Here is a 14,942-nt window from a genome sequence, read left to right as displayed (position 1 = left end):
AGGTGGTGATGGATCACAGCTCTCAGAGGTGTGGCTGTTCTGCTCCTGGTTTTCTGTGGGCTGTGTAGGCAGCACTGCTGTGCTGTCCAATTATCTGCCAGGTGTGACACCATCTACACGTGGCAGGTAGCTGGGGGAAACTGTTCTGAGCCAACAGGGAGAGAACTGAGATCACACAGGAGCTGATCAGGAACTACACAGAGTGTGGAGTGGAGTTCAGCTCTCTTGCACCCTAAGGGAACCTGTTAAGATCTGCCAGCTGGAGCTGGGGAGGTCCACTTGCTCCAGTCAGCATTCCCATGAGCAGTGCTGAGTTTCTCTGGTTCCCAGACCAGACTAAGAAACTGTTGCTATTCCTCCCAGTGCTCTCTTGTCTCCCCTATCACAGTATCACTAAGGTTGGAAGAGCCCTCAAGGATCGAGTCCAACCTGTCTCCACAGACCCCATGACTGGAGCATGGCACCAAGTGCCACAGCCAATCCCCTCCTGAACAGCTCCAGGGATGGGGACTCCACCACCTCCCTGGGCAGCACATCCCAATGGCCAACAACTCTCTTGGTGAAGAACTTTCACCTCACCTTGAGTCTAAGCCTCCCTTGGCACAGCTTGAGACTGTGTCCTCTTGTTCTGGTGCTGGGTGCCTGGGAGAAGAGACCAACCCCCACCTGGCTACAACCACCTTTCAGGTAGTTGTAGAGAGCAATGAGGTCTCCCCTGAGCCTCCTCTTCTGCAGGCTAAGCAACCCCAGCTCCCTCAGCCTCTCCTCACAGGGCTGTGCTCCAGACCTCTCCCCAGCCTTGTTGCCCTTCTCTGGACACCTTCCAGCATCTCAATGTCCTTCTGAAACTGAGGAGCCCAGAACTGGACACAGGACTCAAGGTGTGGCCTAACCAATGCAGAGTACAGGGGCACAATGACTTCCCTGCTCCTGCTGGCCACACTCTTCCTAATGCAGGCCAGGATGCCCTTGGCCTTCTTGGCCACCTGGGCACACTGCTGGCTCATGTTCAGCTGCTGTCACCCAGCACCCCCAGGTCCCTCTCTGTTTGGCAGCTCTCAGCCACTCTGACCCCAGCCTGTAGCACTGCCTGGGGTTGCTGTGGCCAAAGTGCAGGCCCTGGCACTTGGACTTGTTGAATGCCATCCTGTTGGCCTCTGCCCATCTGTCCAGTGGGTCGAGGTCCCTCTGCAGAGCCCTTCTGCCCTCTAACTGACCAACCTCTGCTCCCAGCTTGCTGTCATCTGCAAATTTCCTGCTGACTGACTCAATGCCCTCCTCCAGATCATCAATGAAGATGTTAAAGAGGCTGGGGCCCAGCACTGATCCCTGGGGGACACCACTGGTGCCTGGCTGCCAGCTGGCTGTGGCACCATTCACCACCCTGCTGTGACTGCCAGCCAGGCAGATTCCTGCTTTGCCAGCCAGAGCTTGGAATTATCTTTGGGCTTCCTGGGTGACCTTGTGGAGGAAGGAGGTTTTCCATTCGTTCTTTTCCCTGGTAGCTGGCAAGCAGTGTGGCTTTCTGTGACCATGGCTTGGGGAATAAGCCTGGTTAGGAACAGAAGCAGCATTTGGTGTCCTCCATTGTGTGCTTTACAGGGATTTAATCTCCCTCTCTGTGTAGTAAAGAGAAATGAGCCCCTGGCTGAGAAACTGGGGGTGGTCCTCTGAGTTCCACAAGAACTTTGTGGGAGAAAACCTTTGTGGGAGGACAAGGGACTCCTCAGATGCTGCAGGGAGTGGAACTCCACCTTCTTTGTGGGCACATGTTCCTCATGGGGAAACTTGGGCTTCCCACAGCTGTGTTTTCCCTTCTGCAGCTGATGCTTTACCAAGTGCAAGGAGTGAGCCACCACTGTGGGATGAATTAATGATTCCTACTCTGAACGTTGTAAGGGCTTGAAACTTCACCTCCTAGGATGGAGCTGAATGTTGCTAGGAGCTGTGGACTGTGGCTCTGCAGCATGTCACCAGCCTGAGGCTGCCTCTAAGGTACCCTGGCTGCCCCACTGGCCAAAAAAATGTCCCTTTTCAGCCTGGGTGTTGCAGCAGGAGGGCTCAAGCAGATCTGTGTTTGTGTGGCTTGGGTTATTTTAGTCTGTGCTGCAGGCAGAGATAAACATTTCCTCCTGGGAGAGACACCTGATGGCATTTGTAAGCATCAGTAGGTGTAACTTACTACCTGCTGGATGGGATACCATGGATGAGACCATGCTTAGGGGCTGCTGAGGAGTGGTGGCTTCACTTTGGGGCTGGATGTTCCTCCCCAGGAGGGGAGAGCAGCCCTTGGCAAAGCAAGCAGGCAGCTAGCAGAGGCAAGCTGGAACTGGAATAAGTAGAGGTTGTAGAGGAGCCTGAGGAATCATGGAATGGGTTTGGGTTGGAGGGCACCTGAAATATCATTCAGTTCCAGCCCCCTGCCATGGGCAGGGACACCTCCCACCAGCCCAGGTTGCTCAAGGCCTCAGCCAGCCTGGCCTTGAATGCCTCCAGGCAGGGGACATCCCCAGCCTCCCTGGGCAAAAAGACTGAGAAGAAAGCAAAGTGGCAGTGGTAATGTGCCTGAAAGAGGCAGTGTGGGAGGTTGCCAGCTTGTGTCTGTGCTGCAGCAGGTGTGAGCTGGGGCAGAAGGGAGAGCTGCTGGCTGTGATGGCTGGCACGGCTCTGGGTGGCCACTTGGACCCTGCTTGCTCTGCCTGTGGAAAGCCAGTTTTGGCTTCTGGCAGAGCTCCTGCAGCTGCTTCTCCAGAGGAAAGCTGGAGCCAAACCTACTGAGTACTTTTTCTCCAGATTGTCATCCTAAGCAGGTCTGAGGGGATGTGAGGCCTGCATGTGGGCCCTGGTTTTGGTTGTGGCTGGTGTGGGTGAGCTGTGGGTGAGGGATGCTGGTCCTGAGCGCTCTCCTTAGAAGCCACACTGTTCCCTGCACTGCAGAGAGCTGCAACAAGCTTGGGTGGTACTCAGTGGTCTTCCATGGCTCTGCAGGGTCTCTCCTCCCAGGCCCCTCATTTACAAAGCTTAGTTGTTAAGTCCATCCATCAGAGACCTGTCTGCTTCCACTTACTGCTGCTGCTCTGTGTCTAATTGCCAGAGCGTTGCCCTTGCCGAGCTGATGGTTCCAGGACCTGTGTGCCCATCAGGGTGCTGGGGCATCTTGATCCCACCTTAATTTCAGACCCCTCAAGCCATCAACAAAGACCATTTGTGCTGATGTTTTGTGACTGCAGCCTCCCTTATAGTGCTGCTGAAAGGTTTGGCTGGTGCTTGGCTGCTGCCTTTCTCCGGTCGAAATGCTTGGGTCAGGGACAGCTTCGTTTGCCACTGGATGGTGCCAGTGAGAATCTCTGCAGGGAAAACCAAAGGGCCTTGGGAAAAAGCACCCAAAGAAACCTCCCTGGTGTGTGTTAGGTGCCTGGTCCAGGCTGGGATCAGCCCATGGTGCTTTCTGGAATCCCAGCATGGTGAGGGTTGGAAGGGACCTCTGGAGATCATCCAGTCCAAACCCCACTGCTCAAGCAGGGCACCCACAGCAGCTTGGCCAGAGAGCTGTGGAAGCTCTTCAGAGAAGGAGGCTTCACAAAACCCCTGCCATGGGCAGGGACACCTCCCACCAGCCCAGGCTGCTCAAGGCCTCATCCAACCTGGCCTTGAACACCTCCAGGGAGGGAACATCCACAGCCTCCCTGGGCAACCTGTGCCAGTGTCTCCTCAGCCTCACTCTAAAGAATGTCTTCCTACTGTGCAGTCTCAGTCTCCCCTGTTTCTAGGGAAGCAGGGTGAAGGGGGCTTGTAGATGGAAGATGCACTTCTAATATGAACAGCAGTGTGGGGGTCCTGTGCTCTGGAGAGGGAGCCTGTCTGTGTTAGTGCTGGTTAGGGACCTTGCAGGCACCCAGCATCATCTGTGGCCCCCAAAACACCCACCCATGCAGATGCCCCTGGTACCCCATCTGGGAGTCAGCCCCATGTGAGCTCAGAGTGCTCTTGAGAAATGCCAGCACCTCTCTGTTCCCCAACCCCCCACGTGGTGCCTGCTCTCCTGAGGGCAGCTCCCTCCAGCCAGGCAGGGAATGCTGCCTTTCCTCACCATCTTCCCACAGCTCCTTAGCTTTTCCTCCTCTTTCCCCTCATTCTCTCCTCATTTTAGTGGGATGGTGAGCCAGAGGTTGGTGTTTTAAGCAGCAGAACATTGCATTTCATTAACTCCATTACACACTTGGTTTAATTTCCAATTAGCCTGGGTTGCCAGCAAAATAATCTGATTGCTTTGACTGCTTGGTGTTCTAGATCTGCCTAGCTTCCCCCCCTGTCCCCCACCCCCTGCAAAGCTCTTCTGTGTGGGCTGGGAGGCAGACACTCAGCTTTTCAACCACCCCCTTCCCTCCTTGTTAATGTCTTCTGTACCATTTGCTCTGAGCTGGAGGTTTGAGCTGCCAGGAGGAGTTAGCTGGAGATCAGTGCTCTTACCTCTGCAGCTCTCTGCAGGTCAGGGCTGCTCCCTCTGGCTGCAGAGGAGGTTTGTCTGGAGGTGGGTTGAGAAACGCTGGGCTCTTATTAAATGTGTAATGTAGGCTGAAGTGCCTGGGAGACTTCCCTCTCCTCAGCCCTGTGACACTTCTGCAAGGAGCTGAATTAGTTGCAAATTCCAGGCCAAAATAATAGGAAAAAGCAGGTTTGTTGCCATTCAGAACTCAGCTCTGCTCTAATGAGCTGTGCTGGGACTGCCCCTGAGATGCAGTCAGGGATGTGTGGAAGTGATGGACAGCAGCCAACCAGGGGCCAGTGATTATCATGATCATTATTAAATCTTCAGTCTGCTCTCTCTGCAGCTCAACTTTCTGGGTGGTTTGTGGGGTTTTCTGAGGCTGATTCTTGTTAGTTGGAAGCTCTTAGCTTAAGGGCAGTGTTCATGGTGAGTCAGGTGAGGCCTTTTGCCATGGAATCCACTGAGGAGTTTGAGCTTTAATTGTTTGGGCTCACTGATCTTTGGCTGCTGGCTTGACCTGGGATGGTTTTCATCATTTTTGACAACTACAGACTGCCCTGGGTGTTGGGTTCCTGGCACCTTAGTTGTCATCTTCCAAGCTGTGAAATTAGTTAGACAACTCCTGGTTGGTTTTCTCACAGAAATGAGGTTCTCCTCTACCCTGTCCCTCTGCTGAGGCCACATCTGGAATATTGTGTCAGTTCTGGGCCTCTCAGTTCAAGTAGGACCTCAGGGAGCTGCTTGAAAGAGTCCAGCCCAGAGGCACAGAGCTGCTGCAGGCAGTGGAACATCTCCCTGTGAGGCCAGGCTGAGGGAGCTGGGGCTTGGAGCAGAGGAGCCTGAGGGCTGCCCTCATTGCTGGGGATAAAGATGTGCAGGGCTGGAGCCAGGCTCTGCTCAGGGATGTCCAGTGGTGGAAGGGGCAATGCAAGCTGGAGCAGAGGAGGTTCCATGTGAACCTCATTTCATTTTTAGGTGTTTTGTTCAGCCTGGAGAAGAGAAGGCTCCAGGGAGATCTTGTACCAATCTTCCCAGTACCTGAAGGGCTCCAGGAGAGCTGGGGAGGGAATTTTGACAAGGACTGGGAGTGACAGGATGAGGAACAATGGCTTTGAGCTGGGAGAGGGGAGACTGAGACTGGAGATGAGGAAGAAACTCTTTGAGAGTGAGGGTGGGGAGATTCTGGAACAGGTTGTCCAGGGAGGCTGTTTGATGTGCCCTCCCTGGAGGTGTTCAAGGCCAGGCTGAATGAGACCTTAAGCAACCTGGGCTGGTGGGAGGTGTCCCTGCCCATGGCAGGGGGGTTGGAAGTGGATGATATTCAAGGTCCCTTCCAGCCCAATCCATTCCATGAATTCTGTGAATTTAAACTTCCCAGTTCCTTTTCTCTTCACCTTCACTTGTAAGCTTCCAAACTGTGATGGAATGGGAGCAGCTTTGGCTGTGGTTCCGTGCTGTGCCACATGAACCCTCCCGGAATCACATGAATTAAATCCTGGGAACAATAAGCAGCATCTCTTAATAAGTTCCTGATTCAAACAGCACAAGATAAGAGCAGTGCTGATTGCTAATGATTTGGGTGACAGAAGGCTCATTCAGCTAATGAGATTCATAACATCTTGGCTCCAAATCCTCTCCCTGACCTCTAGGTGTGAAATGCAAAGCAATCAGCCCGGCTGCGCCTGCCCTGACTTTGGAATGTGCCTGGTTAATGACAGGCACTGATGGGAACAATGCAGAGAAGCTTCTGGTCAGGCTCTTCCTGTTTGCAGTGCTGCATCTGAAGCCTCTGTAGTCAGCCCCAGAATCAGCCAGCCTTAGAGATGTTTCTTTGCCTTAATCCCCCAGAAGACAGAGCATCCATCTTCCCTGCAGCAGGGGTGTGGGGTGAGGTGGGCTGGGCATAATCAGCAGGAAATTTGCAGATGACACCAAGCTGGGAGCAGATGTTGGTCAGTTACAGGGTAGAAAGGCTCTGCAGAGGGACCTTGCCAGGCTGGACAGATGGGCAGAGGCCAACAGGATGGCATTCAACAAGTCCAAGTGCCAGGGGCTGCACTTTGGCCACAACAACCCCAGAGTCATTAGCCATTGGGATGTGCTGCCCAGGGAGGTGGTGGAGTCCCCATCCCTGGAGCTGTTCAAGAGGGGATTGGATGTGGCACTTGGTGCCATGGTCTAGTCGTGAGGTCTGTGGTGACAGGTTGGACTCTATGATCTTTGAGGTCTCTTCCAACCTTAGTGATACTGTGATCCATGCTGTGAGATGCCCCTGGAAGTGCCTCCTGTCAGGGAGTGGCAGTTCTGTGTGGCAAGCTCGGCCTGAAATCCCTTTTCCAGGTGGTTTGAAACACGAAAGGCTTTGGTCTCGCCTGCAGGTTTTCTGCATTTGGCAGCCCTGCTATTCTGAGCATCTTCATGGCATCTGTTAGCAGAAAATTATTAAAGTCACCTCTCTCTGCAGCCCTAAGCCCTCAGTACCAACCTTGGGAGATGAACAAAATGAGTGCATGTTCCTGCTCATTGCTTTACTTCACAGTAACTCAGGGTTCAAAGGCTGCTGCTTGGAACCAGAGAGAGAGAGACTATTTTCCAGTCAGTTTGACTCTGCTGTTATGGACATTCTCAGGTTTGTCCCCAGCATAAGGACACAGAGCTGCTGGAGCAAGTCCAGAGGAGGGCCACAAAGATGATCCAAGAGCTGGAACACCTCTGCTGTGAGGACAGGCTGAGGGAGCTGGGGGTGTTCAGCCTGGAGAGGACTCTGGGAAGGACCTTAGGGCAGCCTGCTGATACCTGGATGTGGCTGTGAGCAACCTGCTGTAGTGTGAGGTGTCCCTGGCCATGGCAGGGGGGGTTGGAACTGGCTGATCCTTGAGGTCCTTTCCAACCCTAACCACTGAGTCTATGATGTGCTTGTCTCCTGCCCCAGGTGGTTGCCAACGCCGTGGCTGCCCTGTCGGAAATCAGCGAGTCGCATCCCAACAGCAACCTGCTGGATTTGAACCCTCAGAACATCAACAAGCTGCTGACAGCCCTAAATGAGTGCACAGAGTGGGGCCAGATCTTCATCCTCGACTGTCTGTCCAACTACAACCCCAAGGATGATCGTGAAGCTCAGAGGTATGGTGCTTCCTGCTCCCTCTGTGGGCTGGTCTGGGGTTGTTCACTAGCAGGCCGCTTGCAGGCTTCTGGCAGTGTCATGGCACTGGCAGCCCAGAAGGCAGCCATGTCCTGGGCTGCATCAGAACTGTGAGGAGCAGCAGGACAAGGGAGTTTATTCTGCCTCTCTGCTCTGGTGTGACCCTGCATGGAGGACTGTGTTCAGTTCTGGTGCCCCCAGCACAAGAAGAAGAGGGTCCAGAGGAAACCATGAAGAATATCAGAGGGCTGGAGAACTTCCCCTGTGGGGACAGGGAGGGAGAGTTAGGGATGTTCAGCCTGCAGAGGGGAAGGCTCCAGGGAGATCTTCAAGTACCTGAAGGAGGCTATCATATTGATCAGAGTCCAATATGATGGCATTCAACAAGTCCAAGTGCTGGGTGCTGCACTTTGGTCACAGCCACCCCATGCAGTGCTACAGGCTGGAGTCAGAGTGGCTGAGAGCAGCCAAACAGAGAGGGACCTGGGGGTGCTGATTGACAGCTGCCTGAACATGAGCCAGCAGTGTGCCCAGGTGGCCGAGAAGGCCAAGGGCATCCTGCCCTACATCAGGAACAGTGTGGCCAGCAGGAGCAGGGAAGTCATTGTACCCCATGCTCAGCACTGCTTAGGCCACAGCTTGAGTCCTGTGTCCAGTTCTGGGCTCCTCAGGTTAGGAAAGATGTTGAGATGCTGGAAGGTGTCCAGAGAAGGGCAACAAAGCTGGGGAGGGGTCTGGAGCACAGCCCTGGGAGGAGAGGCTGAGGGAGCTGGGGTTGCTTAGCCTGCAGAAGAGGAGGCTCAGGGGAGACCTTCTTGCTCTCTCCAACTCCCTGAAGGGAGGTTGTAGCCAGGAGGGGGTTGGTCTCTTCTCCCAGGCAGCCAGCCCCAGAACAAGAGGACACAGTCTCAAGCTGTGCCAGGGGAGGTTTAGGCTGGAGGTGAGCAGAAAGTTCTTCACGGAGAGAGCTGTTGGCCCTTGGGATGTGCTGCCCAGGGAGGTGGTGGAGTCCCCATCCCTGGAGGTGTTCAGGAGGGGATTGGATGTCAGATTTGGTGCCATGGTTTAGTCGTGAGGTCTGTGGTGACAGCTTGGACTCGATGATCTTTGAGGTCTCTTCCAACCTTGGTGATACTGTGATGCTGTGTGATACTGTGATAAGAGATCTGGGAAGGAGTTTTGACAAGGGCTGGGAGTAACAGGATGAGGGACAATGACTTTGAGCTGGGAGAGGAGAGACTGAGACTGGAGATGAGAAGAAATTCTTTGCAGTGAGGGTGGGGAGACTCTGGCACAAGTTGCCCAGGGAGGCTGTGGCTGCCTCCTCCCTGGAGGTGTTCAAGGTCAGGCTGGATGAGCCTTGAGCAACCTGGGCTGGTGGGAGGTGTCCCTGCCCATGGCAGGGCTTGGAAGTGGATGTTATTTATGGTCCCTTCCAAGCCAACCCGTTCCATAATTCTGTGACTCTGGAAAGAGCCTGTGGTAAGAGTGGGCTCTGCTGAGGTGTGAGGGAACTGAGGGAAACCTGCAACAGCATGAGCATGTTTGGAGAATATTCTGCTTTAAAGCAGAGATTTCAAATCTACTTTTGCTACTTTGAGCAGCAAGAAGCCTGTATAGGTTTTGGAGCTTCCAGAGTACTACAGCTTTGAGACTGGAACGCTGTTTTGCAAGTAAAATGTCATCTGTTCTATGGTAGAACTGAAACTGAAGATAAGAAATTATTTCTCTTATCACTCCAGCTTCACTCTTGTGCTTTTATCTTTAGCTGCAGTGAGCAAACCTAAATACAAAGGCCTTAGAGTGTAAGTGGCAGAGTGTTAATTACAGAATCTCAGCATGGTGAGGCTGCGGTGGACCTCTGGACATGGTCCAGTCTAAGACCCCTGCTCAAGCAGGGCACCCACAGCAGTTGCCCAGGATCACAATGCCCATCACAGCTCCTTTAGCTCTTGCTGAGCATTGCTCAGCTCCCTTCTGGGGCTGCTCTTCTGCAGGCTTTCAGCCCCAGGGCTCTCAGCCTTTGCTCCTTCCAGAGCTGCTCCAGGCCCCTCAGCAGCTTTGCAGCCTCCCCTGGACTCTCTCCACCAGTTCCCTGTCTCTCTTGAACTGGGGAGCTCAGAGCTGGACCCAGCACTCCAGATGTGGCCTCCCTAGGGCAGAGTAGAGGGGGAGGAGAACCTCCCTTGATGTGCTAGCCACACTCTTCATGCACCCAATTCATGCACTTCAAACCTCCTCTTCATCTGTGTCCAGAATCACAGAAAGTCAGATTCTGTACCCAGGAGAGAAAGGCAGCAGCAGGCCCAGGGGAGTTCTCAGGCCAAATGTATTTCATGCAGGTGATGTGGGAAGGGGGGAAGGAAGAAGGGGCACAAGCCCAGGTACAAAATCCTGGGCTGGCCTTTTGGACTTGAGTTGCTTCATTGCCTGCTTTGGAGGCAGAACACCACTTTTTTCAGGCAGCTGTCACTGCTCTGGGGGACTTTGAATCAATTTCCACACACCCCTCCCTCCCCATTGTGTTCTCTTCTGGGCCAGAAACAGCTTTTAATGAGTGCTAGGAACCTGCAGAGAGCTGCAGGGTGTCAGGCCAGCATTATCCTGGCTCTGTCAGAAAGGGACCACAAGTGTGAGCAACTGTGAGCATGTCCCAGTTCCTCAGCCACAGTTCCCACTGAAGAGTGGGGTCTCAAAGTGGGTGGGCAGTGACTGCTGCTGCTTTGTGTGAGTTCACATAGGAGTCTGCCAGCTCATGGCTCAGTGTTCTCCTTTCCAGCAACTCTGCAGCACCTCTGGCTGAGGAGAACCTGAGGCACAGGGAGGTGATGCAGCTTCAGTGCATCCAGGAGACCTTGGGCAGGGGCAGGTGGGGACTGGAAGGTCAAAAATCTTTGTGGGATTAGCCAGAGGGCTACAGGATGTGGATGTAGAAGCTGGGCTGTCCCCTGTTTGGTTCTTTGCTCAGGTTGGTCACTTAGACTGTGTGGGACTGTGTAGGGCAAGAACTAAGGAAAACAGAGCAGCTGCAGGGGAAATGAATGGGATTGAAAAGAGACATTTGAGCCAGTGTGGAGATGAGTGGTGATGGTGGATAAACTGAGCCAGCCCAGGTACCTGGATGGGGCAAAAGGGTGATTGGTTAGGTAAGGAAGATCCACCTTATCTTCAGGAGAAAGTTGTTTGGTGTGAGGCTGCTGGAAGCCTGAAGAGGGCTGCCCAGAGAGGTTGTGGAGTGTCCTTGTGTGGAGAGCTTCCAACCTCCCTGGGCATTGTGGTGCTGGGCAAGCTGCTGTGGGTGCCCTGCTTTAGGAGTGGGGTTGGACTGGATGAGCTCCAGAGGTCCCTTCCAGCCCCTCCATGCTGGGTTCTCTGATTCTGTGTATGGAATGGTGAAATACTGCCCTCAGCTCTGCCTTAGCCTCCTCTGCTCTCCACTTAGCTGTGCTGCTTCCCTTCTGGGGTGGCTGGAAGCAGATCTTGCAGGGACAGACACTTCAGGAGGCACAGATGGGAATAAGATTGTTCTGGGTTAGCAATCTGCAGGAGGGGGTGGGAAGAAACTTGACAGATGCTGCAAGAAAGACCAAATGAACCCAAACTTCCTTTCTGCCTGGGATGGGTGTTTGGGATGCTGTCAGTTATAGAATCCACAGAGGCAAGTAGGGGAGCTGAGACCTGGCAGGGTGCTGAGCTCATTCTTTCCTCTATCTTTGGAATAAGAGAAACCTTTTCTTGCAGGAACAAATGGTTGAAATGGCAGCAAAAGCTCCCAGGCAAGCCAGAAGTTTGTGTCACCTCTGCATGGTTACAGCAGCCTTTTGCTGATCACTCTTTGGTTGAAGTGGTGTGTGTAGGTGATGGGTGAGATCACAGGCATGGAGAGTGGCACCAGGCAAAGGCAGAAGGCAGCAGTGAGTGGCCTGTGTTGGGCACTGGTGGAGTTCCTGAGCTAGCTGGCAGGAGAGGAAGCTGTGAGAGAAGCTGTTCCAGTTTGCTTCCTGCTGTGCTCAGCAAGGCCAGGCTTTGTCAGGGGAGGTTCAGGCTGGATATTAGGATTTCATCACTGAAAGGGTACTCAAACATTGGAGCAGGCTGCCCAGGGCAGTGGGGGAGTTGGCATCCCTGGAGCTGTTCAAGCAGCCTCTGGAGCCGGCGCTTCAGGAGATGGTTTAGTGTTGCCCCTGCGGTGCTGGGGCAGGGGTTGGAGTGGATGAGCTTTGAGGGCTCTTCCAAGCAAGTGTTTTCTGTGATTCTTTGTGAGCAAAGCCAAATCAAAGTAGTGGCTGAGAAGCTGCCTTCAGCCAGGTTGACTCTCAGACATGGTGGCAGCCTGAGGTACTGTGACCCCTCTCTTGCTCCTCTCCTGCAGTATTTGTGAGCGGGTCACCCCTCGGCTGTCTCACGCCAACTCTGCAGTGGTGCTCTCAGCAGTGAAGGTCTTGATGAAGTTCCTGGAGCTTCTTCCCAAGGACTCTGACTATTACAACATGCTGCTGAAGAAGCTTGCCCCTCCCCTGGTGACCCTGCTGTCTGGAGAGCCTGAAGTTCAGTACGTCGCCCTGAGGAACATCAACTTGATCGTGCAGAAAAGGTAAAGGTTGTCGCAGGTTATCTCAGGCCCTCAGATGCATCCCTGTGCACAGAACTTGGTTTACTCCAGGTCCAGGCCCCTCAAGGGATGGATTAAAGAGTCTTACTGTGGTAGCCTGGATCAATTTTCATTGCAGCACACTTGTGATGGCAGTATCAGACAGTAGTTCTTTACCTGTCTCGCTCTTCACTGCCTTTCCAAGAGCTGCCCTCTCCTTAGACTACAAATCAGAGCAGAGAGCAGTGTCACTGTGCAGTGCAGAGTGGCCTGCAGAACTCAGTGTGCCTCTGCTGTGCCCTTCAGTGCAGAAGAACCAGGCTGGTGGCTTACTGATGCACAGAGGGCTGAGGTTTTTCACCAGTTCACTCCCCATGCATGTTTAAACACTTTGTTCCTGGCTATGAGGGTGGGATGGGCTGGATGGCACTTTGTGGTCAGAGCAGAGTTACTGTTCACTGGCATCTGGCAAGTGGAAGCAGGAAGTGAGTTTGGGTGGGTTTTAAACTGAGGTAAGGATCTTGTTACTGCTCTGTTGTCTGCTGACCCACTGCAGGGGTTGGCTCAGCAGTCCAAGTGCAGGGAGTAGAGATGTAGCCATAGTTAGACTCTCCAGCATTCTGACTTCCTTCAGATCATTCTCATATGTTTGTTTGTGTGTCCTGGGCTCACAGTGACCCTATTCCATTTCTCCCTGAGCCTTTGGGTGCCCATGAGCCAGCAAGGTGTCTTTGTGCCTAAGAGGGCCAGTGGCATCCTGGGGTGTATCAGAAGGGATGTGCTGAGTAGGTTGAGAGAGGTTCTCCTCCCCCTCAGCTCTGTCCTGCTGAGGCCACATCTGGAATCTTGTGTCCAGCTCTGGGCCCCTCAGGTCAAACAGGACCTCAGGGAACTGCTTGAAAGAGTCCAGCATAGAGCCACCAAGCTCCTGCAGGCAGTGGCACATCTTCCTGTGAGGCCAGGCTGAGGGAGCTGAGGCTTGAAGCAGAAGAGCCTGAGGGCTGCCCTCATTGCTGGAGCCAGGCTCTGCTCAGGGATGGCCAAGGACAGCACAAGGGGCACTGGGGGCAGCTGGAGCAGAGGAGGTGCCAGGGGAACAGGAGGGAAAACTTTGTCCCTGTGAGGGTGCTGGAGGCCTGGAGCAGGCTGCCCAGAGAAGTTATGGAGTCTCCTGCTCTGGAGACTTTCCAAAGCCCTCTGGCTGTGTTCCTGGGTGAGCTGCCCTGGGTGCCCCTGCTCTGGCAGGGGGTTTGGACTGGGTGATCTCCAGAGGCCCCTTCCATCCCCTCCCATTCTTTGATGCTGTGATCTTTAAACAAAAGACATGTTTGCTTAAGGGCAGAGCTTACTGCTTTTACCAGTCCTGAGTGAAACCTCTTTGTGTTCCCTGCAGGCCTGAAATCCTGAAGCAGGAGATCAAGGTGTTCTTTGTGAAGTACAACGACCCCATCTATGTCAAGCTGGAGAAACTGGACATCATGATCCGCCTGGCTTCTCAGGCAAACATTGCCCAGGTCAGCTGAGGAGCTCCTGCTGTCTTCTGGGGGTGCAGAACCCTCTCATGGTCTTGCATGAGGATGTAGAGAGCTCCTTGCTCCTAGGCATGGCTGTGCCTGGTGCAGTGCTCTTTGCAGCCGCTGGAGGGGAGGTGTTGGAGTCTCCTGCAGGATGTAAATGTTAATGGCATGGTGTGCCTTTGGTCCTGACCCTTGGCTAGATCTTGTTTTACAGATTACAGCTGCAGGAGGAGAGCTGCTGTCTCCTGTCAGATGAGTCACTGCTGGTGCTGAGGTTGCAGTGAGAGGCTTGTTTGCAGCAGGAGCAGTGTGCCTGAGCAGAGGCACTCAGAGAGGCCAGGCGTGATTGGAGTGAATTCCAAGTGCCTTACTTAAAGTATTAAAGCCTTCCACAGACACTCTCCAGGGCTAAGAGCCTTCCTTTGCTTCCCAGAGTGGAGGCAGCACAAACCTGAAGCTGAACTGAATCAAGGCTGCTTTGCAGTGCAGAATCTTCTTGGGTTTGGGTTTGATTTAATCCACATTCCTTTCTTGAAGGAAAAGTTCCTGAGGGCAACCCTGGCCACAAGGCCTCACACTGCTGCAGAGTGATGAATGCCTCTGCTCAGGGCTGTTACTGCCCCATCCCAGTTGTCACAGAGCAGCTTCCTTTCCTCTGACATTTCTGAGCAGCTCTCCTGCTCTCTGCTCTGGTGTGTTTGGAACAGAGCAAGGCAGTCCATGCCTCTTTTGTGCTGTGGGCATGGCAAGCAGTTTAAAAATCAGTTTCCCTGAGACAGTGTTCAGCATTTTCTGTCTAGTCTTGGTAGGCTCCATCCCCATTCCACTGCATAATGTTCAGATAATGCAGGCTGGCAGCAGCAGTGTCTGGAGGGCAAGGGCTGGGATTGGGATCTGCAGACTGATGAATGAATCTCTTCCTGCTTCTAAAGATGCACTTCTGAAAACAACCCAAGCTGAGGTGCTGGAGGCCTGAAGCAGGCTGCCCAGAGAGGCTGTGGAGTGTCCTTGTGTGGAGAGCTTCCAACCCCCCCCGGGCATTGTGCTCCTGGGCAAGCTGCTGTGGGTGCCCTGTTTTAGGAGTGGGGTTGGGTCTGGATGATCTCCAGAGGTCCCTTCCAGTCTCACCATGCTGGGGTTCTTTGATGCCTTCCCTTTCTCTTCCTGACACCTTCCATGCACACTTTCTGCTGCTTGATTCAT

At 53.6% G+C, this 14,942-nt stretch overlaps 1 protein-coding gene across 2 annotated transcripts in view; it reads left to right on the top strand.

The window, feature by feature from the left end:
* AP2B1 (adaptor related protein complex 2 subunit beta 1) overlaps nucleotides 1–14,942 on the top strand; it is a 95,417-nt gene that overhangs the window by 16,839 nt on the left and 63,636 nt on the right. For both annotated transcript variants that reach the window (XM_054166241.1, XM_054166240.1), the window contains exons 6-8: nucleotides 7,422–7,612; nucleotides 12,004–12,225; nucleotides 13,616–13,736. In XM_054166241.1, the coding sequence (XP_054022216.1) occupies nucleotides 7,422–7,612; nucleotides 12,004–12,225; nucleotides 13,616–13,736 (534 nt within the window). The remainder of the gene's footprint in view (nucleotides 1–7,421; nucleotides 7,613–12,003; nucleotides 12,226–13,615; nucleotides 13,737–14,942) is intronic.

This window comes from Dryobates pubescens, chromosome 13, assembly GCF_014839835.1.
Source record: "Dryobates pubescens isolate bDryPub1 chromosome 13, bDryPub1.pri, whole genome shotgun sequence".
Lineage (NCBI taxonomy): Eukaryota > Metazoa > Chordata > Aves > Piciformes > Picidae > Dryobates > Dryobates pubescens.
The sequence above is the reverse complement of the archived record's forward strand: the minus strand, read 5'-3'. Positions and strand labels throughout refer to the sequence as shown.